Genomic DNA, 27963 nt, shown 5'->3' on the forward strand with positions numbered 1-27963 from the left:
CTCATTGCCTGCACCCGTAATGGGTCAGCGGTCAAACGACCTCCACTCATCACTGTCAAACGCTCCCTGAAACATTTCAACGAGCAAGCCTTTCTAATCGACCTGGCCCTGGTATCCTGGAAGGATATTGACCTCATCCCGTCAGTAGAGGATGCCTGGTTATTTTTTTAAAATGCCTTCCTCTCCATCTTAAATAAGCATGCCCCTTTCAAGAAATTTAGAACCAGGAACAGATATAGCCCTTGGTTCTCCCCAGACCTGACTGCCCTTAACCAACACAAAAATATCCTGTGGCGTTCTGCATTAGCATCGAACTGCCCCCGCGATATGCAACTTTTTAGGGAAGTTAGAAACCAATACACACAGGCAGTTAGAAACGCCAAGGCTAGCTTTTTCAAACAGAAATTTGCTTCGTGCAACTCCAACTCTAAAAAGTTCTGGGACATTGTAAAGTCCATGGAGAATAAGAACACCTCCTCCCAACTGCCCACTGCACTGAGGATAGGAAACTCTGTCACCACCGATAAGCCCACTATAATTGAGAATTTCAATAAGCATTTTTCTACGGCTGGCCATGCTTTCCACCTAACTACCCCTACTGCATTCAACAGCACTGCACCCCCCACAGCTACTCGCCCAAGCCTCCCCCATTTCTCCTTCTCCCAAATCCATTCAGCTGATGTTCTGAAAGAGCTGCAAAATCTGGACCCCTACAAATCAGCTGGGCTTGACAATCTGGACCCTTTCTTTCTAAAATTATCTGCCGAAATTATTGCAACCCCTATTACTAGCCTGTTCAACCTCTCTTTCGTGTCGTCTGAGATTCCCATAGATTGGAAAGCAGCTGCTGTCATCCCCCTCTTCAAAGGAGGTGACACTCTTGACCCAAGTTGCTACAGACCTATATCCATCCTACCCTGCCTTTCTAAGGTCTTCGAAAGCCAAGTCAACAAACAGATTACCGACTATTTTGAATCCCACCGCACCCTCTCCGCTATGCAATCTGGTTTCAGAGCTGGTCATGGGTGCACCTCAGCCACGCTCAAGGTCCTAAACGACATCGTAACCGCCATCGATAAGAAACATTACTGTGCTGCCGTATTCATTGACCTGGCCAAAGCTTTTGACTCTGTTAATCACCACATCCTCATCGGCAGACTTAGTAGCCTTGGTTTCTCAAACGATTGCGTCGCCTGGTTCACCAACTACTTCTCTGACAGAGTTCAGTGTGTCAAATCGGAGGGCCTACTGTCTGGACCTCTGGCAGTCTCTATGGGGGTACCACAGGGTTCAATTCTTGGGCCAACTCTTTTCTCTGTATACATAAATGATGTCGCTCTTGCTGCTGGTGAATCTCTGATCCACCTCTACGCAGACGACACCATTCTGTATACTTCTGGCCCTTCTTTGGACACTGTGTTAACAACCCTCCAGACGAGCTTCAATGCCATTCAACTCTCCTTCCGTGGTCTCCAACTGCTCCTAAACACAAGTAAAACTAAATGCATGCTCTTCAACCGATCGCTGCCTGCACCTGCCCGCCCATCCAGCATAACTTCTCTGGACGGTTCTAACTTAGAATTTGTGGACAACTACAAATACCTAGGTGTCTGGTTAGACTGTAAACTCTCCTTCCAGACTCACATCAATCATCTCCAATCCAAAGTGAAATCTAGAATTGGCTTCCTATTTCGCAACAAAGCATCCTTCACTCATGCTGCCAAACATACCCTCGTAAAACTGACCATCCTACCAATCCTCGACTTCGGCGATGTCATTTACAAAATAGCCTCCAATACCCTACTCAACAAGCTGGATGCAGTCTATCACAGTGCCATCCGTTTTGTCACCAAAGCCCCATATACAACCCACCACTGCGACCTGTATGCTCTCGTTGGCTGGCCTTCACTTCATCATCGTCGCCAAACACATTGGCTCCAGGTCATCTACAAGACCCTGCTAGGTAAAGTCCCCCCTTATCTCCGCTCACTGGTCACCATAGCAGCACCCACCTGTAGCACGCGCTCCAGCAGGTATATCTCTCTGGTCACCCCTAAAGCCAACTCCTCCTTTGGTCGTCTCTCCTTCCAGTTCTCAGCTGCCAATGATTGGAACGAACTACAAAAATCTCTAAAACTGGAAACACTTATCTCCCTCACTAGCTTTAAGCACCAGCTGTCAGAGCAGCTCACAGATCTCTGCACCTGTACATAGCCCATCTTTAATTGAGCCCAAACTACTACCTTTTCCCCTACTGTATTTATTTATTTTATTTATTTTGCTCCTTTGCACCATATTATTTATATTTTAACTTTTAACTTTCTTCAAACTACAAATCTACCATTCCAGTGTTTTTTCTTGCCATACTTTATTTACTTTGCCACCATGGCATTTTTTTGCCTTTACCTCCATTATCTCACATCATTTGCTCACATTGTATATAGTCTTATTTTTTTCTACTGCATCATTGATTGTATGTTGTTTTACTCCATGTGTAACTCTGTGTTTTTGTATGTTGTCGAACTGCTTTGCTTTATCTTGGCCAGGTCGCAATTGTAAATGAGAACTTGTTCTCAACTTGCCTACCTGGTTAAATAAAGGTGAAAAAAAAAATGAAAAAAAAAAATTGACTGATTTCCTCATACAGTGGCTTGTGAAAGTTTTCACCCCCCTTGGCATATTTCCTATTTTGTTTCCTTAAAACCTGGAATTAAAATGGATTTTGGGGGGGTTTGTATCATTTGATTTACACAACATGCCTAGCACTTTGAAGATGCAAATTATTTTTTATTGTGAAGCAAACAAGAAATAAGACAAAAAAACTGAACTTGAGCGTGCATAACTATTCACCCCCCCAAAGTCAATACTTTGTAGAGCCACCTTTGACTTTACAGCTGCAAGTCTCTTGGGGTATGTCTCTTTATGCTTGGCACATCTAACCACTGGGATTTTTGCCCATTCTTCAAGGCAAAACTGCTCCAGCTTCTTCAAGTTGGATGGCTTCCGCTGGTGTACAGCAATCTTTAAGTCATACCACAGTTTCTCAATTGGATTGGGGTCTGGGCTTTGACTAGGCCATTCCAAGACATTTAAATGTTTCCCCTTAAACCACTCGAGTGTTGCTTTATTCGTATGCTTAAGGTCATTGTCCTGTTGGAAGGTGAACCGCCGTCCCAGTCTCAAATCTCAGGAAGACTGAAACAGGTTTCCCTCAAGAATTTACCTGTATTTAGCACCATCCATCATTCCTTCAATTCCAGTTTCCCAGTCCCTGCCGATGAAAAACATCCCACAGCATGATGCTGCCATCACCATGCTTCACTGTGGTGATGGTGTTCTCAGAGTGATAAGAAGTGTTGGGTTTGTGCCAGACATAGCGTTTTCCTTTATGGCCAAAAAGCTCAATTTTAGGCTCATCTGACCAGAGCACGTTCTACCATATGTTTGGGGAGTTTCCCACATACCTTTTGGCGAACACCATACATGTTTGCTTATTTTTTCCTTGACGCAATGGGTTTTTTCTGGCCACTCTTCCGTAAAGCCCAGCTCTGTGGAGTGTACGGCTTAAAAAGTGGTCCTTTGGACAGATACTCCAATCTCCGCTGTGGAGCATTGCAGCTCCTTCAGGGTTATCTTTGGTCGCGCCTCTGATTAATTCCCTCCTTGCCTGGTCTGTGAGTTTTGGTAGGTGTCCCTCCCTTGGCAGGTTTGTTGTGGTGCCATATTCTTTCCATTTTTTAATAATAGATTTAATGGTGCTCCGTGGGATATTCAAAGTTTCTGATATTTTTGTATAACCCAACCTTGATCTGTATTTCTCCCCAACTTTGTCCCTGACCTGTTTGGAGAGCTCATTAGTCTTCATGGTGCCGCTTACTTGGTGGTGCCCCTTGCTTCGTGGTGTTGCAGACTCTGGGGCCTTTCAGAACAGGTGTATATATACTGAGATCATGTGACAGATCATGTGACACTTACATTGCACACAGGTGTACTATATTTAGCTAATTATGTGACTTCTGAAGGTAATTGATTGCACTAGATCTTATTTAGGGACTTCATAGCAAAGGGGTGAATACATATGCACGCACCACTTTTCCGCTTTTTATAGAATTTTTTTTTTTTAAACAAGTTATTTTTTTCATTTCACTTCACCAATTTTGACTATTTTGTGTATGTCCATTACATGAAATCCAAATAAAAATCCATTTAAATTACAGGTCGTAATCCAACAATATAGGAAAAACTCCAAGGGGGATGAATACTTTTGCAAGGAACTGTATGAATTGTAACTCAATAATTGCATTTATATTTTTGTTCAGTATAGTAGCTGTGCTTAATTTCAGACACTCTCTCTCTTCTCTCTCTCTCTTAAAATTCTAATTCAAATTCAGATTGCTTTATTTGCATGAATTTACAATTTGTAGGTATTGCCAAAGCAGTAGAGTGGTACAGCATTTCAGTAAATATAGATCACTGCAATGAGGATAATGAAATCCAGTTCATTTCAGTGGTAGTAATAAAAGTACAGTTGAAGTCGGAAGTTTACATACACCTTAGCCAAATACATTTAAACTCAGTTTTTCACAATTCCTGACATTTAATCCTAGTAAAAAGTCCCTGTCTTAGATCAGTTAGGATCACCACTTTATTTTAAGAATGTGAAATGTCAGAATAATAGTAGAGAGAATTATTTATTTCATATTTTATTTCTTTCATCGCATTCCCTGTGGGTCAGAAGTTTACATACACTCAATTAGTATTTGGTTGCATTGCCTTCAAATTGGGATAACTTGGGTCAAATGTTTCGGGTAGCCTTCCACAAGATTCCCACAGTAAGTTGGGTGAATTTTGGCCCATTCATCCTGACAGAGCTGGTGTAACTGAGTCAGGTTTGTAGGCCTCCTTGCTCGCACACGCTTTATCAGTTCTGCCCACACATTTTCTATAGGATTGAGGTCAGGGCTTTGTGATGGCCACTCCAATACCTTGACTTTGTTGTCCTTAAGCCATTTTGCCACAACTTTGGAAGTATGCTTGGGGTCATTGTCCATTTGGAATACCCATTTGCAACCAAGCTTTAACTTCCTGACTGATGTCTTGAGATGTTGCTTCAATATATCCACCTAATTTTCCTCTCTCATGATGCCATCTATTTTGTGAAGTGCACCAGTCCCTCCTGCAGCAAAGCACCCCCACAACATGATGCTGCCATCCCTGTGCTTCACGGTTGGGATGGTGTTCTTCGGCTTGCAAGCCTCCCCATTTTCCTCCAAACGTAACGATGGTCATTATGGCCAAACAGTTCTATTTTTGTTTCATCAGACCAGAGGACATTTCTCCAAAAAGTACCAGCTTTGTCCCCATGTGCAGTTGCAAACCGTAGTCTGGCTTTTTTATGGTGGTTTTGAAGCAGTGGCTTCTTCCTTGCTGAGCGGCCTTTCAGGTTATGTCGATATAGGACTCGTTTTACTGTGGATATAGATACTTTTGTACCTGTTTCCTCCAGAATCTTCACAAGGTCCTTTGCTGTTGTTCTGGGATTGATTTGCACTTTTCGCACAAAAGTACGTTCATCTCTAGGAGACAGAACGCGTCTCCTTCCTGAGCGGTATGATGGCTGCGTGGTCCCATGGTGTTTATACTTGCGTACTATTGTTTGTACAGATGAACATGGTACTTTCAGGCATTTGTAAATTGCTCCCAAGGATGAACCAGACTCGTGGAGGTCTACAATTTTTTTCTGAGGTCTTGGGTGTTTTCTTTTGATTTTCCCATAATGTCAAGCAAAGAGGCACTGAGTTTGAAGGTAGGCCTTGAAATACATCCAGAGGTACACTTCAAATAGGCTAATTGACATCATTTGAGTCAATCAGATGCTTCTAAAGCCATGACATCATTTTCTGTCATTTTCCAAGCTGTTAAAGGCACAGTCAACTTAGTGTATGTGAACTTCTGACCCACTGGAATTGTGATACAGTGAGTTAAAAGTGAAATAATCTGTCTGTTAACAATTGTTGGAAAAATGACTTGTGTCATGCACAAAGTAGATGTCCTAACCGACTTGCCAAAACTATATTTTGTTAACACGAAATTTGTGGAGTGGTTGAAAAACGTGTTTTAATGACTCCAACCTAAGTGTATGTAAACTTCCGACTTCAACTGTACATACTGTGTAATCATGTATACAGGTGTTGTTGTATGGTGGAATCTTCGGTGGATACATTTAATTAAATAAATACAGAATGGCTAGTAAATCAACAACAACACATACATGGATGATAGTTACACTATGTATTACTGCCAGTTATATAGAATGTAAATACTTTATGGGATTAATTCTCTCTCTCTCAGAACTTGGAATTCGAAAACACATCAGCTAGTCCGCCGATTGTAGAGTAGGAGAAATGACAGGAGTTGTTGTGTGTAGCCTGTGTGTGTGCATTTTGAAATCTGTGTTTCTGTGGGTACACACACAGTGTGAGTGTTACTATATTTATTTTCATGGAAAAAGGAGGACTTGACAGACTTGACAGGTGAAAGCGCTATGGTGGAAGCTGATCGTTAGGTCAGAACATTAAGATGCATCTTGAAGACTGTGCTGGACAGAAATGTTTATTACTAGGAAACCAATCATTAGTTTCAGTGCCTGAGGTGTATACTACAAAGCAGGATCAAGGAGTTAGCCAGATAATTTGCCTGAATATAACTTTGTCTGTGGTACGAGTGTTGGTGTTGTTGACCCAGAGGTGAATGTCTGGCATTTTAAGCATTCTCCCAGCTTTTGTCCTTGTTTCCAGGGCTATGAGGCCCTACTCCTCATTCTCCCCCTCCCCTCAGCCCCTGTCCAAAGTGGTCGGCCCAAACTCCCCTCGGCCCTCTTCTGAAGTGGTCGGCTCCACACCCTTCATAGCAGACAGCATGTTGTGGAGAATACTAATATCACAGACAATACAGGGAACCTGCCCTGCGCTCTGTCTTCTCTAACAGACTGTCTGTCTGTCTGTGTACCTTCTCAGCAAGAGATCCTGTACCAGTACCCTGTTTCTGAGGCGTCCAGCCAGCTGAAGGGAGTCAGAGGGATCTTCCTCACTCTGTGTGACATGCTGGAGAATGTCACCGGGGGACAGATAGTCAGGTAAACAAAGTCTGTACAATCATATACATATTGTGGGAGCTCAGTAAGATTTCCAAGGAAATAAGAAAATATCCACTTCCTGTTTGCCGTGGCCTCCAGAAGTACTGAAGAAGTTTATTGGGAACTGCAAATAGAGGGTTAGGTTAGTCAGGTAAGGCTGCCGCGGAGGTAGTGAATATACAAAGCCCCAATTAAATATACAAACTACTAAAAATGGAAATTCCTGCCATCGTTATTTTTCTTCTCTATCTTTTCTCCTGCACCGGTTCTTCCTGCTTTCCTCTCCTCCTCTCCCCCTCTTTTTTTCTGTGCTCTAACCTTCTGCCTTCTCCCCCTCCTCTCCTCTTCTGTCTTATTCCCCCTCTTTTTTTGTCTGCACTCTACCCGTCTCCTCTTCTTCTTTCTCCTCCCCTCCATCCCCCTCTCATCAGCTCGTCTCTCCTGCTCAGTAAACAGCTGGTCCATGTGGGCTACTGGAAGGAGAGCAACAACCTGCTGGTGATCGGCCTGCCTGCTGAGAGGTACCGACCAGTGGAGGCTGCAGAGGGGAGGACAGCTCATAATAATGTCTGGAATGGAGTGAATGGAATGGCATCAAACACATGGAAACCATGTGGAAACCATGTGTTTGATGTATTTGATACCATTACACTTATTCAGCTCCAGCCATTACCAAGAGCCTGTTCTCCCCAATTAAGGTGCCACCAACCTTCTGTGGTACCAACACATCAAAGTCATCCAATGTCAATCATAGCATCACATACATACTTCCATATTCAATACACCGTCTCACTCAATCACATGTCAGCTAAATGTTATAGCTTTTCTTGACCATGTGCCCTAACAATGTTTGATGTCCTCCTGCTCGTTGACTGTGTGTTATGTTCTCTTGTTTCCTTCAGGGTTCCTCTGCTCTCTCTGCAGACGGTAGTGGGAGGTGTGGTCAGGACTCTCAATGTGATGTATGGCTCTCTGGGCAGGTCTGTTGACGGTCTCCAGTCCTGGTCATGAACTAGGGATGCATCCTAAATTTGACCAAAAGTAGTGCACTATGTTAGCAATAGGGTGCCATTTCGGACGCTGGTTTGATTTCCTGGTTCAAGCGGTTCCAGTCTTTATATTATATTATTTTACATCAAACCTAAATAGGCTTCTTTCCCTCCACCTCTTCCCTTCCTCCATCTCTCCCTCCATCCCTTCTTCCTCTCCTCCTCAGTGCGTTCTGCCAGGTGGACCACGCCCCCAGACTGGACCATTTCTTCTGCCTGTTCTTCCAGCAGCTGATCCACCCCTCCAGGTTGAGTGACAGCTCCGTGGCCACGCCCCCTGACGTCTCGGAGACTCTCTTCCTGGACGGACTGCCGGCGGTCCGGTGGCTCACCCTGCCTCCTGAGATAAAGGTCTGCATGGGCCACAGCTTCGGGCCATGGATGTGATGAAGCACTTTTAGGGACTCCTGTTCATTTGTGTCTTCACCATTTGGTGTTTGTGCTTTCTCATGCTTTAACTACCTTTCTTGTCCTATGAAAAGTGTTTTAGACTCTCAAGTCAGTGATAAGTTTAGGAATTTGCTCTTGCTATATAATATGAATGGGCTTTTTTCAATCTTGATCAGAGATGGGCAACTCCAGTCCTCTGGGGCTGGAATGGTGTCACTCTTTCCCCCCCATCCCTAGCAAAACACAGCTGATTTAAACTAATTGCATTCTAAACTGAAGATCATGATTAGTTGATTATTGGAGTCAGGTGTGTTAGCTGGGACTGGGGCAAAGGTGTGACACCAATCAGGCCCTGAGGACTGGAGTTGCCCCTCCATGATCTTGGATGTCTTTATTGATTTATGTCTCGTCTTTGCTGCCCTCTGCTGTCTGGCGGTAAAAATGACAAGTGATCCTGCCAACCAGTACTGCTCAGACTCTGTTCCATGTCGAGATGCTCCAGAGCATGGTTGACTCTGCAGCCATTGTTAATGCAGAAATAAGTCACTACGTCTGTGATGTAGAATTACAATTGTATGTTAGAATTCTACTGATCGTTTCTGATCATCTGTCTATTCACAGATGGAGGTTGACACTGTTCTCTCAGACTTTGAATCATCAGATTTTGGAGAAATGGTAAGTCAAATCGTTACATAGGACTCTGGTCAAATCAGTGCACTTTATAGGGAGTAGGGTGCCATTTCAGACGCACAGAAAGTCCAGTCCCCATCCCCATTAAACAGAGCCACCAGCTGTCTCCTTCCCTCTGTAGAGCCTAGTAGTGAGAGGAGAAGCTGAGTCTATTTCTGGACCTGCCTGTGGATATTTAATGAGCCAGTGAAAGAGCGAGAGAGCAGCAGGCTACTTAATCATTCATATGTGACCTTCTGGAACTGATAATGAAGATAGTCCTCTCTCTCTCAGTCTGAGGACTTCTATGGCATGAGGCGTCTCTACGTGACGCTGGGTTCCTGTCTGTTCTACAAGGTGGGTGTCACACACACACACACACACACACCTGACACCTGTCTGCTGGAGCGCTGTCCTTTCCACACACACTTGACACCTGGGCCCACGGTGAAGCCCAATACCTCACAGACACCCTTGGATGGATAGGAAGAAAGAGCCAGTTAAATGTGATTATATAGATAGGATATCATCACCCAGGATAATACACTGTACTTCTTCATTCCCTGGATGTCACACCATCAGCCTAACAACTAATGCTGACATGAATGTTTTGTAGAAGTAGTTCGTTCAGTAGACTTCAGTCTCCATCCCCATCACCTTAAGTGTAGAGAAGGTGTGGCTCTTTAATAAGATCAGGCAACCTGTGTTACTAAAAATATGAACACTATTTTATATTTATTGTGTTATGTGTGTGTGTGCACCTGCGTGCGTGCGTTCTTTCGTTCCTGTGTGTGTGTTCTCTGTTTGTCGACGTGTGTGTGTTCTCTTATATTTATTGTGTTATGTGTGTGTGTGCCTGCGTGCGTGCGTTCTTTCGTTCCTGTGTGTGTGTTCTCTGTTTGTCGACGTGTGTGTGTGTGTGTGTGTGGGTGTGTGTTCTCTGTCTCTCTACAGGGCTACCTGATAGCCAACCACCTCCCCAAGGAGGACCTGCTGGATGTTTGCCTGTACTGCCAGCACTACTGTCTCCTCCCCCTGGCAGCAGAGCAGCGCGTGGGCCAGCTGGTCATCTGGAGAGAGGTGTTTCTACGACATCGCACCCAGAACCCACAGACACAGACCAATAACAACCACTGTACCAGGCCAGGCTACTGCCAGCCACAGGGACGCTACTTCCTGCTCATAGTGGGACTGGTAAGATCGTAGTATTAAATAGAACACTACAGATGGACATTGGTATCCCGGCAACAGCACTAAAAGGACAGGCATCTTGGTCTGGAAAGCTTTCATTCTAGAAACACATTATTTTCTTCTGCATTACTAAAAAGAAGAAATGCATCTTAATCCAGTTAGACTTGATCCCTGACCAAGATGACTGCCATTATCAACCTTATGACCCTTTTCCTCCCAGACATTTCTGTGAACCCACACATTCTCTCTCCTTCTCCCCCAGAGGCACTTCATGCAGTGCGTCCTCCTGGAGGCGGGGGGCTGTGCGTCCCCTGCCCTGGGGGCCCCGGGACCAGATTGTGTGTACGTGGACCAGGTCAAGGCCACCCTCCTGCAGCTGGAGGGGCTGGACGTAGGGATGGAGGAACGCCTGGCCGCCCCGCCCGCACCCTGCCTCTCTTGTGCTGACTGGTTCCTCCCCTCCTCTGCCCGGGACAGGTTAGTTTTAGTTTAATAGTTAAGTTTAGTTTGTTGAGTTTAATTTGTTGTAAAATTAAACTTAGTTTAGTAGTAAAACACATACACATTTAGGATCTTAATTTGAGCCAGTTTGCTACACCAGAAAATAAGTTTGCAGCAACAGGAAATGTGAATTATGATTAATGGCTATTTTTGTAGGGGTTGATACCTTTTTTGTAAGGGAAAATCAAGTCTGAAATTTCAACATGGAAATTACAAACTTCAGAAACCTCAAATACAGTACTTTTGGAAAGTATTCAGACCCCTTCACTTTTTCCACTTAGTTACATTAGAGCCTTATTCTAAAATTGATTGAATACTTTTTTTCCCTCATCAATCTACACACAATCTACACACAATACCCCATAATGACAAAGTGAAAACTTGTTTTTAGACATTTTTGCAAATGTATTAAACATAAAAAACATAAATACCTTATTTACATAGCTATTCAGACCCTTTGCTATGAGACTCAAAGTTGAGCTCAGGTGCATCCTGTTTCCATTGATCATCCATGAGATGTTTCTACAACTTGATTGGAATCCACCTTTGGTAAACCCACAGTTGACAGTGCATGTCAGAGCAAAACCAAGCCATGAGTTTGAAGGAATTTTCCGTAGAGCTCCAAGACAGGATTCTGTCGAGGCACAGATCTGGGGAAGGGTACCAAAAAACACAGTGGCCTCCATCATTCTTAAATGGAAGAAGTTTGGAACCACTAAGAAACTGAGCAATCGGGGGAGAATGGCCTTGGTCAGGGAGGTGACCAAGAACCCGATGGTCACTATGACAGAGCTCCAGAGTTCCTCTGAGGAGATGGGAGAACCTTCTAGAAGGACAACCATCTCTGCAGTACTCCACCAATCAGGCCTTAATGGTAGAGTGGCCAGCCAGTAGCCACTCTGCAGTAAAAGGTACATGACAGCCTACTTGGAGTTTGCCAGAAGGCACCTAAAGGACTCTGACCATGAGAAAAAAGATTCTCTGGTCTGATGAAACCAATATTGAACTCTTTGGCCTAAATTCCAAGTGTCACGTCTGGAGGAAAACAGGTACCGCTCATCACCTGGCCAATACCATCCCTATGGTGAAACATTGTGGTGGCAGCAGCATCATGCTGTGGGGATGTTTTTTAGCAGCAGGGACTGGGGGACTAGTCAGGATTGAGGGAAAGATGAATGGAGCAAATTACAGAGAGATCCTTGATGAAACCCTGCTCCAAAGCGCTCAGGACCTCAGACTGGGGTGGATGTTCACCTTCCAACAGGACAACGACCCTAAACACACAGCCAAGACAACGCAGGAGTGGCTTCGGGACAAAGCTGAATGTCCTTGAGTGGCCCAGCCAGAGCCTGGACTTGAACCCGATCGAACATCTCTGGAGAGACCTCAAAATAGCTGTGCAGCAACGCTTCCCATCCAACCTGACAGAGCTTGAGAGGATCTGCAGAGAGGAATGGGAGAAACTCCCCAAATACAGGTGTGCCAAGCTTGTAGCATCATACCCAAGAAGACTCGAGGTTGTAATTGCGGCCAAAGGTGCTTCAACAAAGTACTGAGTAAAGGGTCTGAATATTTATGTAAATGTGATATTTCAGTTTTTTTTTTGCTATTTCTCATTATCGAGTATTGTGTTTAGAAAAAAAACTATTTAATCAATTTTAGAATAAGGCTGTAACGTAACAAAATGTGAAAAAAGTGAATGGGTCCGAATACTTTCCAAATGCACTGTACACTACAAGTTTTACATTTCCTGCATTGCAGGGAAGTTATCCTGCAAAAGGGTGATCAAATTAAGATCCGACATTGGTATAAAATCCTCCAGGATGAGACAAAAAGGTCAGAATACTTACTTCAATTGTGGTCCTCAGGTTGGACACCATGGCTGCATCGTCCCCTGTCCTCAGTAAGCTGGCTGGGGCTGTGAAACCACCGTCCTCTGCCCAGGGAGGGGGGAAGGGAGTGGGCAGGAGCCTCTTCGGAGGGGGTGCCCGGAGACCTAGCCCCCAGAGGAGTCAGTCGGACAGTGGGAGCGAGGGACAGCCGGAGGGGGGTGTAGGAGGGCAGACAGGGCTCAGTCCACACTCCACCCCGGACTCAGCCCGGAAGCTGGACGGGCGGAGAGACTCGCTGGGTTCTGGTGGATCTGATGGGAGTGGAGCCAGTGGAAGTATTTTCAAGGTATCATCATAACCTTCCCCCTTGCTAAGGTTCCATCAGCTGTATTGACTTTGATACATTACATTTAGTAGACATGCATACACAACTAGGAGAAAGGAGAGTTTTCAGTGAGCACAGTATGCGTGGGAATCTATGGCTTTTGTCATTTACCAATGGATCTTTTGTGGTCTATTCGTCCCCCTAGATTCCCAAGATGAAGCACCCTAACCCATTCTACCTGGGCACCCTGAAGAAGAGTCTGACAGAGAGAGAGACAGAGGAGATGTACCACACCATTAAGTGAGTGAAACAGGCCAGCAATGTTAGAAGTTAGTTTATCCTTGTTGTAATAATGGTCTAACGCCCCATTCCATCTCATTCCATTATTTTCTATTACATTCCATCCATTCTATTCCATTTTCTATCATTCTATTCCATCCATTCTATTCCATCCATTCTATTCCATCCATTCTCTACTATTCTATACCATTCCACTCTCTCTGTGCTGTGTTCCCAGGTTGACATCTGGGGCAGAGAACACTCTGTTCCACTATGTGCTGATGGAGACAGTACAGGGTATCTTCATAGCTCCTACACACAGGGAGCTGGCACAGCTCAGTGGCTCCATCCACCCTCAGCTCATACGTAACTTCCACCACTGCTGCCTCTCCATACGGGCCACCTTCCAGCAGAGTCTACCGTCCAGGGTGAGATACAAAACACACACACACGGGTGTGTACATGCACATACCCAGACACACTCGTGCGCATCCTCTCACACACACACACGTACGCACGCACGCACGCACACACACACAACACATCCTCATTTGTAACAAAGTGTCTGAGTTGTAATAGCCTCGTCGCGAACTAGGCTTCCCTAAAATGGGAAGCCTGGGGAAGTTCCATGGCAGAAATCATCTAGAGAGGGGTCGGAACCCGTTGTAAATCAGTGACGCCTCGCAACACATCAAACCAATCAAATTAGTGACGTAGGGACAACATCTCTGTTATTTTGAGATGAGCTAAAGCTGCAGCAAGAGGGGAGAAATGGCCTACAATGCTGGCCATATCAATATTTTAAATGTTGATGTATTTGGCTGGAAAGCATGAGGGACAATAAAATAGCTAGCCACAATGCGGTTCGTTTTGATAAAAGTCAGCTAACCTTGTAAGCTGCCTAGGTATAACTAACTAGCTAGTTACATTTCTCTCACGATTATGAAGCCTACACATTTTTTATAAAGACAGCACATTATTGACCTAAAAGATTAGCTGTGTTAGCCCAGTCGCTAGCTTATCCAGGGTCAGTGATACATAGAGCTACCATGTGCTGTCTATCTATGGGAACAACTGCAATCATTTTGCATGTAACATTGCTAAAATGAATGAATGACTGCAGTGCTGAGGCGCCACTACAGCCTGGGGTTCGATCCCAGGCTGTTTCACAACCGGCTGACCAGGAGCCCCATAGGATTGCCCAGCGCAGTCCGGGGCAGGGGAGGGTTTTTCTTAGCACATCGAGCTCTAGCGACTCCTTGTGACTGGGCCGGGCGCCTGTAAGCTGACACCAGTCGAACGGTGTTTCCTCCGACACATTGTTGTGGCTGTAGGCTAACTCAACTGAGCTGCTATCTAGTTAACTTTTCACACTGTTAAACTAAGTTAATTCAATGTCATCAGCTAGCTAACGTCCTATTAGATCGCTGCGGGTTAAGCGAGCAGTGTGATAAGAAGTAGCGGAACACACCTGTTCAGGGCCTGGTTAGAACTGGGATGGGAGACCGCCTGGGAATACCAGGTGCCTTAAGCTAAAAATATATATTAAGACATTTTTAAATACAATGTTACATGTAAAGCTCATCCCCTATACCAGCGGTGGCCAACCTTGCTCCACTGATCCCTGATATACTGGGTGAGCAGACTTCTATTCGAACCCAGCAATAGCACACTTGATTATCAACTCATTAGATTTGATATGTTGAATCAGGTGTGTTATTGCTGGGCTGAAACCGAACCCTGCACACCCAGCAGGATTGGCCTGCTCCAATTCTAATAGGTTTATACATTGTGTGTGATTTTTAACTCTATTTTTGTAAACAACAGTTGCTAACATACAGGATATACCCTTAGTCTCTTGGGATATTCATTGGGACCTCTATTCATCTGCAAACATGCTTTCACAGCTTTCCATATCTGTGGAGAGAAATATCACAAAGAAACAGGCTTTAGAATACTCAAATTAGACAGCACTGAATATTATGTTGCTATTATCTCTCTCTCCTCAAAGTTGTCCTCTCTAGGGACTGGAACAGGAGAATATTTTCATAATGTCCTCCCACAAAATTACCTGCCCTATCCAGTAGCCTTTACTGACAGCTGGAGCTGCAATTTCACCCTCTCCCATGTTATCTACAAATGCAGTTGGAGACGTTTTTAATTTACAATGATTACATCAAGAGAGCGATCTAATAGGAAGTTAGCTAGCTGATGACATTTAATTAACTTAGCTAGTGTGCAAAGTTAGCTAGATAGCAGCTCAGTCGAGTTAGCCTGCAAAGTGGCCTACTGTAGCCAGCTAGCTAGCTAATAATACATTGTTTTTAACATTAAAAAAATATATTTACTTACTTGAATAGGTTCTCTCGTTGTATCTGTTTTTTTTGGTCCTTACAAAAACAAAATAATGGACAATCTTTATGATATTTCCGGCGGTAGCACGCTGCGGTCTAAGGCACTGCATCTCAGTGCTAGAGGCGTCACTACAAACCCTGGTTCGATCCCAGTTTAGAACGTGCTAGGACGTTTGACTTTACCAGCGTAATCCACTCTCAATTTCAATATATATAAATCGCAGACTGTCGGTCACACTTGATAACTTAAAAAATAGCACTTGAAACTAGCATAGGGAAAAACTACCCAGGCGGGAAACAGTGACGCACAGAACACACAGCACCCCTTCTATGGGCGTATGGGGGAGTGTTCTAGAAATATAACATCATATTAAAATCTTGCAGTTGAGGAATAACGGGGAATTATCTGTGTCATATTTTGATGATTGTTCAATTGTAAAAAAAGAAATGCCAATAAATATATTTTACAAAAAAAATATATATATAATTAATATATATATATATTGCAGTTGGGAGCCAGCAAACAATTCAAACCGTTTTTGCAATACAAAATTCGTATGACAACGATGATTTTTGGGATGTATGGCAATGCGAGACTAGAGTTGTAATAACAAAGGTAGTGTTTATGTATAAAATCATAGACTTCTCTCTCTATATAAATGTGTGTTTATCTCTGTTAGCAGGGTAGGCGGGGTACAGACAGACCCCAGAGGACCCATGGGCTGGGCCCAGTGAAGGAACACGGGGTTCTGTTCCAGTGTAAACCTGAGAACTGGACCGACCAGAGGAAGCCTGCTCCCACCATGACCTACTGGGTGATAGGGTATATGACAGTACAAAATACTAAATGGTACCCTGTTCCCTATGTAGTGCACTATTTAAAATGTGTGAGGAGTCAATACTGCCATCTCAAATGGCATCCTATTCTCTATAGTGCACACTAGGACGCTCCGCTCATATGTAGTGTACAATATATGGTAAATAGTGTACGTGAGAGAACAAAGTGTTTGTAGTCAGATCTTAAATGGCACCCTATTCCCTATGTAGTGCACAATTTAGAGACCTAGCCAATATACTATATGAGGAAACACTTTGTCTTCTCACGTACGCTATTCACCATATGCTGTAGACTAGATTTGACCAGAGTGGCTCAGTGTACTATATGGGGAATAGGGTGCCAATTAAGACAAAGCCAACTGTGTCTGTGCTTACATAGTGTGACAGCCCACCCAACGCCACTGTATATGATTGAGTCTCCTATTATGATATTTATTTAGCCTCTGTTGCTATACAGGGTAAGTGTTATGAATTATGGCTTTGTGTGTGTTAGCAGCATTATGAGTGATGTCTGTAATGAATGTAGGGTTTGTAGTGTAGGGATGGTGGTCTGTCCTTGTAGAAATGACTGATGCACTTTGGTTCTGTCTCAGGCTGTTGATTTTGGATGTGCTCCTGGGTTTGAGAGGGGTGTGTGTGTGTGTGTGTGTGTGTGTGTGTGTGTGTGTGTGTGTGTGTGTGTGTGTGTGTGAGACTACAGGTGGCCTGTCTGAGTGGTAAAGAAGGGAAGTAAAACTGTCTGGGTGGTAGAGTAAAGAAGGGAAGTAAAACTGTCTGGGTGGTAGAGTAAAGAAGGGAAGTAAAACTGTCTGGGTGGTAGAGTAAAGAAGGGTAGTAAAACTGTCTGGGTGGTAGAGTAAAGAAGGGAAGTAAAACTGTCTGGGTGGTAGAGTAAAGAAGGGAAGTAAAACTGTCTGGGTGGTAGAGTAAAGAAGGGAAGTAAAACTGTCTGGATGGTAGAGTAAAGAAGGGAAGTAAAACTGTCTGGGTGGTAGAGTAAAGAAGGGAAGTAAAACTGTCTGGGTGGTAGAGTAAAGAAGGGAAGTAAAACTGTCTGGGTGGTAGAGTAAAGAAGGGTAGTAAAACTGTCTGGGTGGTAGAGTAAAGAAGGGAAGTAAAACTGTCTGGGTGGTAGAGTAAAGAAGGGAAGTAAAACTGTCTGGGTGGTAGAGTAAAGAAGGGAAGTAAAACTGTCTGGGTGGTAGAGTAAAGAAGGGAAGTAAAACTGTCTGGGTGGTAGAGTAAAGAAGGGAAGTAAAACTGTCTGGGTGGTAGAGTAAAGAAGGGAAGTAAAACTGTCTGGGTGGTAGAGTAAAGAAGGGAAGTAAAACTGTCTGGGTGGTAGAGTAAAGAAGGGAAGTAAAACTGTCTGGGTGGTAGAGTAAAGAAGGGTAGTAAAACTGTCTGGGTGGTAGAGTAAAGAAGGGTAGTAAAACTGTCTGGGTGGTAGAGTAAAGAAGGGAAGTAAAACTGTCTGGGTGGTAGAGTAAAGAAGGGAAGTAAAACTGTCTGGGTGGTAGAGTAAAGAAGGGTAGTAAAACTGTCTGGGTGGTAGAGTAAAGAAGGGAAGTAAAACTGTCTGGGTGGTAGAGTAAAGAAGGGAAGTAAAACTGTCTGGGTGGTAGAGTAAAGAAGGGAAGTAAAACTGTCTGGGTGGTAGAGTAAAGAAGGGTAGTAAAACTGTCTGGGTGGTAGAGTAAAGAAGGGAAGTAAAACTGTCTGGGTGGTAGAGTAAAGAAGGGAAGTAAAACTGTCTGGGTGGTAGAGTAAAGAAGGGAAGTAAAACTGTCTGGGTGGTAGAGTAAAGAAGGGAAGTAAAACTGTCTGGGTGGTAGAGTAAAGAAGGGAAGTAAAACTGTCTGGGTGGTAGAGTAAAGAAGGGAAGTAAAACTGTCTGGGTGGTAGAGTAAAGAAGGGTAGTAAAACTGTCTGGGTGGTAGAGTAAAGAAGGGAAGTAAAACTGTCTGGGTGGTAGAGTAAAGAAGGGAAGTAAAACTGTCTGGGTGGTAGGGTAAAGAAGGGAAGTAAAACTGTCTGGGTGGTAGAGTAAAGAAGGGAAGTAAAACTGTCTGGGTGGTAGAGTAAAGAAGGGAAGTAAAACTGTCTGGGTGGTAGAGTAAAGAAGGGAAGTAAAACACTGGAGTTAACTTTGAGTGAGAGGCTTGGAGTAGCAGATCACCATGTAACAGCTGGGTTCTAGGTTTCAGTGGCAGTTAGACACATACTGGGCAGAGAGATCTTCATTTATCAAGGAGGTCCTGTATTGCCTACTCTCCTGACCTCTAGGGCTTTTTGTTCGATTTTTTTAATCACTTAGCAATTATATGTCCTGCCTACCTATGCTCCTCTACCTTGGGTGCGGCTCAATAATATCTCCTTCCCCCTGAAGTGTGCACTCGTTCACTATTCCCCAGAAAATGAAAAGCATTGGATTGGTGGAGGCATGGGCTAGAGGGCGTTTCCATATACCAGTCAATACCTTTAAAATCCATGAAGGGAAGTGAACAAGTGCACACTTCAGGAGAATGTAGATATTATTAGGATGCCCCAGAAACCCACTCTGCCATTTTCCTCCTCTTTCTCACTTTGAAGCTCTGTTGTCTCTCTGTGTTCCAGCCGGATGCTTCTAGAACCCGTCCCTCAGGAATTCTATGTGTGTTTTCATGACTCCGTGGCAGAGGTTCCCGTGGAGATGGCCTTCCGCCTATCTTTCGGCCTGGCCTTGTGACAAGCCGTCTGCCAACAGTCTCTTAATGAACTCTGATAACACTACTACCTACAGACAGCGGTGCACAACCCTGGGTTCTTTTCATTAGACATCAAATGGGAGAAAACTGATAGAAACAGGGAGGGGCTACCTGAACTCCAATAAGAACCGCTTGTTTGTTTCCCGTCACAAAATATTTTACAACAGTACACCCAAATGAACACGACCCTGGTCTTCAACGTTTCATAGTCGACCTCAACGCCTGCTTACTGTCTGTCTGAGATTGCGGGAACTAAGACTTGTCTTGTTCCAGACAGACATTGATCACCTGACAGCAGATAAAAGGAAAGACCAAGGTTGTTCTTTGTTAGACTTGGACCAGCTCCAGTGGAAGAGCAGGGCTGCGTTCAGCAGGGCATAACGCTGTGGAACATTCAAATAGAAATATATTAAATAGAAAAAACACACCTCTGATATGTAGAATATTATTGTAAGGAATCACATCAGCTCTATTCATGGCATTTCTATCTGTAACGTCCCACTACACTTGCCTACTGAACGAAGCCCTGGGTTTACTGGATGCAACAATTTTGTGTCCGAAATGGCACCCTACTCCGTATTGAGTGCACAGCTTTTGAATCTGCTCAAAAGTAGTGCACTATGTAGGGAATAGTGTGCCATGAGTGTGGAAGGTAGAACAAGCCACTAGACTCAATAATACCTCAGAAAACAGGCTGATGTGACTGCAGCGAAAGCATTCTGCTGCTGTTCTGACCGTAGAAATATAATCTCATTCTAGTTCAGTGGTTCTGACATTGCTGTTCACTTAAAGGTGCTACACATAGGATTTTTATTTTTGCATTGTAATTTCAGTAAAAGTCCATAATATATCTGCAGTAATAGTGGAATGCCAGTGTTGTGATTGGCTGTGTTATTCGCCTATTGATTTTGTCCCGCCAGAGCAGCATCTGTTGTCAAAGTGAGAAAGCTGTTCTGACTTTGTCTGTGTTATCTGGTGGAAATCGCTCTGTCATTTCCTGGTTGCAAAAATTCTAATCTGTTCGCTCAATTTCAGTTTGTGTGAAAACAAGCACTGGATAGTGTAGGGAATCATTGTACAATCTAAATTGCTGTGAAATATCTTGCAATTCACCTAGCATTAGGCTACATTCAAAACAAAACTCCCCCTCATCCCATTTCCCCGTAACATGGCGGAGACTTGCACTTGAGCCTTTACTTTGGGTTTTGGTCCACCAGCTTCAAACAGCTGACAGCTGAATTTGCAGTGCAAAAATCCTATGTGTAGCACCTTTAAGTGTGCCTGACCAAATAATGTGACTGTTCTTGCCTGCTAGCCTCTCCACGTTGGCATGGCAACCGCCTTAAGTGGAGTTAAATTCCTATATGTTGTTGATTGTGGGGGGGTATTGTATTTAAGATGTACAGTATTTTGAATAGAAGTCAAATAATTTGTGATACAAATGCACCTTTGAGTCTGTTAATTAAAATAAAAACTTGTTTTGGTTTCCTGGGGAAATTTTCTGAATTTATCAAACAGTGTGTATGTAACATGTTAACATGATGCTATACAGTGCTTTACGGCTTCCTAAATGAATACAAAACCATTAACGATATATTTACACAAATGAAAGTCCTTCATGATCAACAGGCAAAAGAGCACTTTGTAATTTTAGGAAAAAGCTGATTTACCTCAGCTGATTCATTTCACAAAACAAGGTTACCTTGTTAAATTCTTATACAATCTACATCACGTGGACTTCCACAAACAGAGGATCTAGAAATTAAATACAAACTGGCTTATGGGGCTGTAGCCTCCATTATTATGATGCGTGTTATCAGGGCTAAATTTGACTGACTGACTGATGCATTGATTTGAACAACATTCATATCTTTAAGTACACTCTTTAGTAAGTACACATAATTATGTCATTAGTTTGCCACCAGAAATGCAGAGGAAATGACCAATTACTGGACATGTAAAAAAAAAAAAAAAAAAAATGCATTTTTATCATCTGCTAAAATAAAACATATCCACCTTGTCCTTTGATTTAGCCCTAGAGTCTGTACGGCCAGCAAGCCGAAACCTTCCAAAGAGGTCAAGTTCAAGTGGCGCTCTCCACAACAAGGACCAGATTCTTCTTGTAGCACTCCAGACTACAGAGAGGGATCCCCGTCTTGGAGCATGAGTACCTCTTCAGATTACTGCACCCGTTTACTCCGCACCCTACCGGTGCCGGTGGAGGGGGGCACGGGGGAGCAGGGGTGGGGGCTAGCACCCCCTTGGGAAAGGAAATCCCCATTCCCTGGGCCGAGTCGCAGTAGCGGACCATGGGACACTGGGCCTGCTTGGACTTGCGTTCCCTCATGCTCTTGATCTTGGCCTTCGAGGTCTTGGTGAGCCTCTCGATGGTCTGGTTCTTGTTCTCCTCTGCCTTCTTGGCAGCCTGCAGGCGCCTCTTGCGGGCGCGCTCCTCCCTCTTCTGCATCATCTCAGCGGTCATCTCTTTCTCCTTGTAGCCCATGGGCAGCTCCAGGAGAGGCTGGTTCTGTTGCTTGTGCAGGAGGGCTTTCTGTAAGGCAAAAGCACAAACACACAGTCAGGTACAGTAGGATGTAGACCTAAATCTATAGGGTTAAGGCATTTCTGTAACCTTCCAAGTTTTTAACCACTAGCAATTTCTCAGGTCATATCTTAACCTAAAATCACATGGTGGAGGAAAAACTCAGAACTCTACATGTCAGACTAGCCTAGGCCTGTCCGGACCCTGTTACCTGTCTGGCTGTGAGCAGTGACTCATCGACCTCCTTCTTCAGCTCTCCGTTGTCGTCCAACTCTCCTTTCTCCAGGGCGTCCAGCCACTTCTCCTCCTCGTCCACCGGCCCCCCCAGTCCTCCCAGGGAGTCAGAGTCCATGTCTGGCAGAGGAGACGGGTCCAGGTTACTGTCCTCATCTAGAGACAAGAAACAGAAAGACAAGTGTATGGTCAAGATATTAGAATGGCATGGCTGTGATCCAAATTTTTACAAATTAATTAAAAATAAAGCTGAAATGTCTTCAGTCAATAAGTATTCAACTCCTTTGTTAAAGCAAGCCTAAATAAGTTCAGAAGTAAAAATGTGCTTAAAAAGTATCCCAATAAGTTGCATGGACTCACTCTGTATGCAATAACAGTGTTTAACATGATTTTTGAACAACTACCTCATCTCTGTACCCCACACATAGAATTATCTATAAGGTCCCTCAGTCCAGCAGTGAATTTCAAACATTCAACCACAAAGACCAGGGAGGTTTTACAATGCCTCGCTAAGAAGGGCACCCATTGGTAGATCGGTAAAAAGAAAAATCTAAGCAGACATTGAATATCCCTTTGAGCATGGCGAAGTTATTCATTATACTTTGGATGGTGTATCAATACAAATATACAGGTGTCCTTTCTAACTGAGTTGCCAGAAAGGAAGGAAACCGCTTAGGGATTTCACCGTGAGGCCAATGGTTAATTTAAAACAGTTACAGAGTTTAATGGCAGTGATAGAAGAAAACTGAGGCTGGATCAACAACGTTGTAATTACTCCACAATACTAACCTAATTGACAGAATGAAAAGAAGGAAGCCTGTACAGAAAATAATATTCAAAACATGCATCCTGTTTGCAAAAAAGTCATACTGAAAAAAATGTGGGAAAGCAATTAACTTTTTGTCCTGAATGCAAAATATTATGTTTTTGGGCAAATCCAATACAACAAATTACTGAGTACCACTCTCCATATTTTCTAGCATAGTGGTGGTTGCATCATGTTATGGATATGCTTGTAAACTCTAAGAAAGGGGGAGTTTTTCAGGATAAAAAAAATAAATGGATTGGAGCTAAGCACAGGCTAAATCCTAGAGGAAAACTTGGTTCAGTCTGCTTTCCACCAGACACTGGGAGATGAATTCCCCTTTCAGAAGGACAATAAACTAAAACACAAGGCCAAATCTACACTGGAGTTGCTTACCAAGTAGACAGTGAATGTTCCTGAGTGGTCGAGTTACAGTTTTGACTTAAATCTGCTTGAAAATCTATGGCAAGATTTGAAAATGGTTGTCTAGCAATGATCAACAACCAATTTGAGCTTGAAGAATTCAGAAAATAATACAGGTGTAGAAAGCTCTTAGACACTTCCCCAGAAAGACTCACAGCTGTAATCACTGCCAAATGTGTTTCTAACATGTATTGACTCAGGGGTGTGAATACTTATGTAAATAAGTTATTTCTGTATTTAATTTTCAATAAATTTGCAAACATTTCTAAAAACATGTTTTCACTTTGTCATTATTGGGTAGATGGGTGAGACATTTTTTTATTTAATACATTTTGAATTCAGGCTGTAACACAACAAAATGTGAAATAAGTCAAGGGGTATGAACACTTTCTAAAGGCACTGTGTATAGTAAATCAATCAGTTTAAACAGAAAATGACTTTTATATTGATTGGACATGATGAGAGTAAGAGACAGACCTTGGCACTCACCAAGCCAGGCCCGGTACTGCTCGAGTGGGACGCCCTCAGAAGGCTCCTCATCGTCATCATCATCCGAGTCGTCATCATCGTCCACGATCATCAGAGGAGACGGGGAGCGGGCTACACCAGGGACCACACTGAATGTTGGCACACTGTTTCATAAAAAAAAAGGAGAGATAATGAGAATGGGGTTAGAATTTCAGGTCACGTGAACGCTGGACCTATATCTTGTATCAGAAGTCAATAGGAACTGATCAGGGCCAGGGTGAGTTTCTCCAAAATATAAAGATTATCTTTAGCACTAAGACCATGTTAAAACCATTGGTAGGCAATGGGCAAACCATGATCTTTATGTTTTCTGAGAAACTCACCCTTGTTAAGCTCAGTGGTCTCTATGTCACTCTTAAAGTACAAGCCAGCAAGGTCTCACCTTTTGGTCCCCAGCGTTTGGCCTCCCAGTTTGATCTTGAGTCGGAGCTGCGTGGGGGGCTTGAGTCGGAGCTGCGTGGGGGGCTTGAGTCGGAGCTGAGTGGGGGGCTTGAGTCGGAGCTGCGAGGGGGGCTTGACCAGGATGCCAGAAGATGACTCCAGGGCCTCGGAGTATGAGCTATGCCCGTCGTCACGGTGATGCTTCTTCTTGTGCTTCTTATGCTTCTTGTGTTTCCTCCTATGGAGGCTGTGTAACCCCAGGTGGTCTCCATCACCTGTAGTCACAGACAACAAATAAAGATGTAGACAAAATAGATACAAAGACAATCAGGCCTATTTAGAAGTGTTGTTCATAGGTTGGTGGCATCTTAATTGGGGAGAACGGGCTCGAGGTAATGGCTCGAGCAGAAAAGGTGGAATGGTATCAAATACATCAAACACATGGTTTCACTCCGTTCCAGCCATTATTATGAACCGTCCTCCCCTCAGCAGCCTCCACTGGTGTTATGGGCGCGGTTGGTAGAGCATGGCGCTTGCAACGCCAAGGATTGTGGGTTTGATTTCTGCTGGTGCCACCCATCAGAAAAATGTATGCATGGTTGTGCACAACTTTTTTTTTAAATGTCAAAAAAGGTGCTCTGTTCCTTCGACCAATCTGGTCGAAATGTTAAAACATCTATTTTTTCATATATGGACACACCCTAAGTGTTTGAATAAATCAACTATATGCACTGAGCTTGTCTGATGCTTTAAGCGCAGTGTATGATGAAATAACTAAAACACACAAAATGACTCAAGGGGGAGCCCAATGGCCAAAAATACCTCATTTGTTTAGGAACATCATTCCCTATTCCCTCAACCCCTACTCTCTTTATGTGAAACATGTATGCATTGTATGCACTTGACTAATAGGGTCTGACCTATCTAATAGGGCCCATCATAATCACATCAATAAATTGGTTATAACCAACTCCAAACACCGTAACACACCACGGGTACCAAACAGGTGCTTTTAGATCACAATATGATTATTTTTTCTTACCATTTGGAACAATGTAAATTACACTAAATAAAGTATAAATGTACGAGTCTGTTCAACCTAATAAACAATATATATGAAGCATTATTACAGCAGACTATAAACAGTTGCATGCGTTCGTGAATTGCGGTTTATTTATTGTTTAGCTCCTTTTTTATTTCATTTTAAAACTAAAATGTTTGATTGCATTTCAAAGCGTGAATGACTTGTATGATGACATGAACGAACGAATGATTAATTGATTGCTACAGTAGCCTATATATTGAAATAAGCCTAAGTAAGTTACAGTACTAAGGCTTAACAGGACGCGCTCTTAGGCCTAAAGGCTCGATGGTGGTGATACAAGACTACTACTATAAGAAACCTACTAATGATAATGACATTACCTATTATAATGATGATCATAACAATAATTGTAATAGGAGAAGAAGAAGATCAAGAAAAGGGAGGGCATAGGAGCGAGAGCTGCGTGCATATTATGTGAGACAAACAGGTGCCGTTAGATTGCAAAATTAGTTTTCTGCTCGTTTGGAACAGTGAAAACAACACTAAATAAATGATAAGTAATATCAGAGACCTCAACCCAATTGAGATGATTTGGGATGAGTTGGACCGCAGAGTGAAGGAAAAGCAGTTCAACAAGTGCTCAGCATATGTGGGAACTCCTTCAAGACTGTTGGAAAAGCATTCCAGCTGACTACCTCATGAAGCTGGTTGAGAGAATGCGAAGCTGTCATCAAGGCAAAGGGTGGCTATTTGAAGAATCTCAAATGTAACATTTATTTTGATTTGTTGAACACTTTTTTGGTTACTACATTATTCTATTTTATTTCATTTCATAGTTTTGATGTCTTCACTATTATTCTATAATGTAGAAAATAGTAAAATAAAGAAAAACCCTGGAATGAGTAGTTGTGTCCAAACTTTTGACTGGTACTGTAGGTCATATAGGGAAAGGCGCCAATTCAACAGTGCACTGAACATTACGTTTCAGAACCGCTGACAGCAAACGCGATTCAACGCAGGACAAAAGCGCATTTGTTGTAAAATAATATTATATTTATTAGTGTTGAACCATTATTCGTACATTATATAACCATTTACAATTTCAGTAGCACATGTCTAAAAGGCTCTGCATGGTCAGTCCAACATCTGCAGTGGCCGTACAGCATTTACTGCGATGCGGCCTCCGTAGAAGTCAGAGCAAATATACTTTTTGCGCTTCGCGGAGCAGAACTGTTGTGAAGGAAGTTGTCAAGGAAGTGAGTTTGTGTTTATACAGGACCTCCTGACCCCACCTACCGTCAACCAATAATTTCAATGCGGAACAATACGGAGCTCTCCGCATTGTCACAAAATTTGAGAGGCGCACAGCAATGCGGTACAGAGCTTGATTTGGCCTCTGCATGCCTCCGCAATTGCGTCACACCCTCCATACGAAGCCTCTGATCGCATCACAGATCAAGCATAAATTGGCTTTAAAAAGCGCTGCCTGGTCAATCCGCCATCTGCATTGGCCGTGCAGCATTTACGGTGATACAGAGTCTGCAGAAGTCAGGGCATTCATACTTCTTGCGCAGAGCTGTTGTGAATGAAGTTGTCAAGGAAGTGAGTTTGTGTTTATACCTCCCCGCAATTGTGTCACACCATCAATATGGCGCCTCCGACCACATTTTCGGATCAAGCATAAATTCTCTCTTAGAGTGATGGACTGTGCCATCCCCATGACCCCCGCAATGGATTAGTCCACTGAGACAGGCGCTAATCAGACAGGTGTCTTGTGCACCATGGATATTTTTTGCGACTGCTTGACTAAGGAAATCTCGGTCGACCAACAGCCTATTGACCAGTTGACTAAGCAGGGTCAGCCCTACCGCATGACTGTTAGTGGCTTTGGATAAAAGTGTCTGCTAAATGGCATATATTATTATAATAATGCCATGTATGACTCAAAATAATGACTAGTGGTTTCTGGACAGTTCCTAATGGATTCTTATTGCAAGTGAATATTATGGTGTCAAATCTTCAATTCACAAACAACCAACCAACCAGGCATTTGTATCCAGATGATTACAGGTTAGATCAGTAACAGAGAGAGGGGGTGGGGACTAAAAGAAAAACAGCCATGCTTGCGTCATGGGAGCATAACATCAACAGTAAAAAAAAAAAAACTTACCTAAAAGAAACCTTGGGTGGATCATGTCTTTCCTTTTCCCCATTAAAACGACTATATGTAAATCAAAACAAGCAAAGGTGTTCTGCAAGTTTACATCCCAGCAAGGTCGTTGGCCTTGATCTAGTTATATGCGGAAAAGTCGTGTTATCAAACGCGATAGCTTCTCGACGCACGAGCAACCTACTCGAGAGTTTTCACACGATTTGATAGCCTGGTAAATTGCAAATATTCTACTTTGCTAGCTAACGCAGTTGCAAGCACATTTGATGTGACAAATAACAACTGACTAGCTTGCTGGAATGATTAGCTATCTACTGTAGGTAACATTAGCCTTTAGATAAATTTGTTGCTCACAAATCAATGATTCACGGTGCGGATGCAGCTGCTTTCCTTCGGTTAAGTTGCTAGTTATTTGTACAAACTGGACAGTAATGACTGAGTTATTATTTGAAAATACACAAGCCCGAGAAATCAAAACAAATAGCTAGCTAGCTACGTGCTAGCAGCAAGGGAATATTTTCCTCGC

At 43.3% G+C, this 27963-nt stretch overlaps 2 protein-coding genes across 6 annotated transcripts in view; one reads left to right on the top strand and one right to left on the bottom strand.

The window, feature by feature from the left end:
* Nucleotides 1-20794, top strand: part of LOC115194451 (protein inturned) — a 57225-nt gene extending 36431 nt beyond the window's left edge. For 2 of the 4 annotated variants that reach the window (XM_029754152.1, XM_029754148.1), the window contains exons 5-17: nt 7017-7135; nt 7567-7656; nt 8038-8115; nt 8352-8535; nt 9196-9249; nt 9538-9600; nt 10198-10437; nt 10697-10911; nt 12804-13113; nt 13298-13392; nt 13610-13799; nt 16406-16548; nt 19179-20794. In XM_029754152.1, coding sequence (XP_029610012.1) covers nt 7017-7135; nt 7567-7656; nt 8038-8115; nt 8352-8535; nt 9196-9249; nt 9538-9600; nt 10198-10437; nt 10697-10911; nt 12804-13113; nt 13298-13392; nt 13610-13799; nt 16406-16548; nt 19179-19290 — 1893 coding nt within the window. In that variant the 3' untranslated portion in view covers nt 19291-20794. The remainder of the gene's footprint in view (nt 1-7016; nt 7136-7566; nt 7657-8037; nt 8116-8351; nt 8536-9195; nt 9250-9537; nt 9601-10197; nt 10438-10696; nt 10912-12803; nt 13114-13297; nt 13393-13609; nt 13800-16405; nt 16549-19178) is intronic. The other 2 variants (XM_029754151.1, XM_029754150.1) reach the window with 2 other exon arrangements.
* A 4-nt stretch (nt 20795-20798) lies between these two features.
* Nucleotides 20799-27963, bottom strand: ino80b (INO80 complex subunit B). Of its 2 annotated transcripts, none has more exons than XM_029754154.1 (5): nt 27438-27963; nt 24224-24497; nt 23803-23945; nt 22063-22241; nt 20799-21860 (listed from the first exon to the last, which is right to left on the bottom strand). In XM_029754154.1, the coding sequence occupies exons 1-5, from the start codon at nt 27478-27480 to the stop codon at nt 21393-21395; spliced, it is 1107 nt and encodes a 368-aa protein (XP_029610014.1). In that variant the 5' UTR covers nt 27481-27963; the 3' UTR covers nt 20799-21392. The 2 variants fall into 2 exon arrangements, with proteins under 2 accessions (XP_029610014.1, XP_029610013.1); XM_029754153.1 differs by having other exon boundaries at nt 23791-23945.

Source organism: Salmo trutta, chromosome 5 (assembly GCF_901001165.1).
Source record: "Salmo trutta chromosome 5, fSalTru1.1, whole genome shotgun sequence".
Taxonomy (NCBI): Eukaryota; Metazoa; Chordata; class Actinopteri; order Salmoniformes; family Salmonidae; genus Salmo; species Salmo trutta.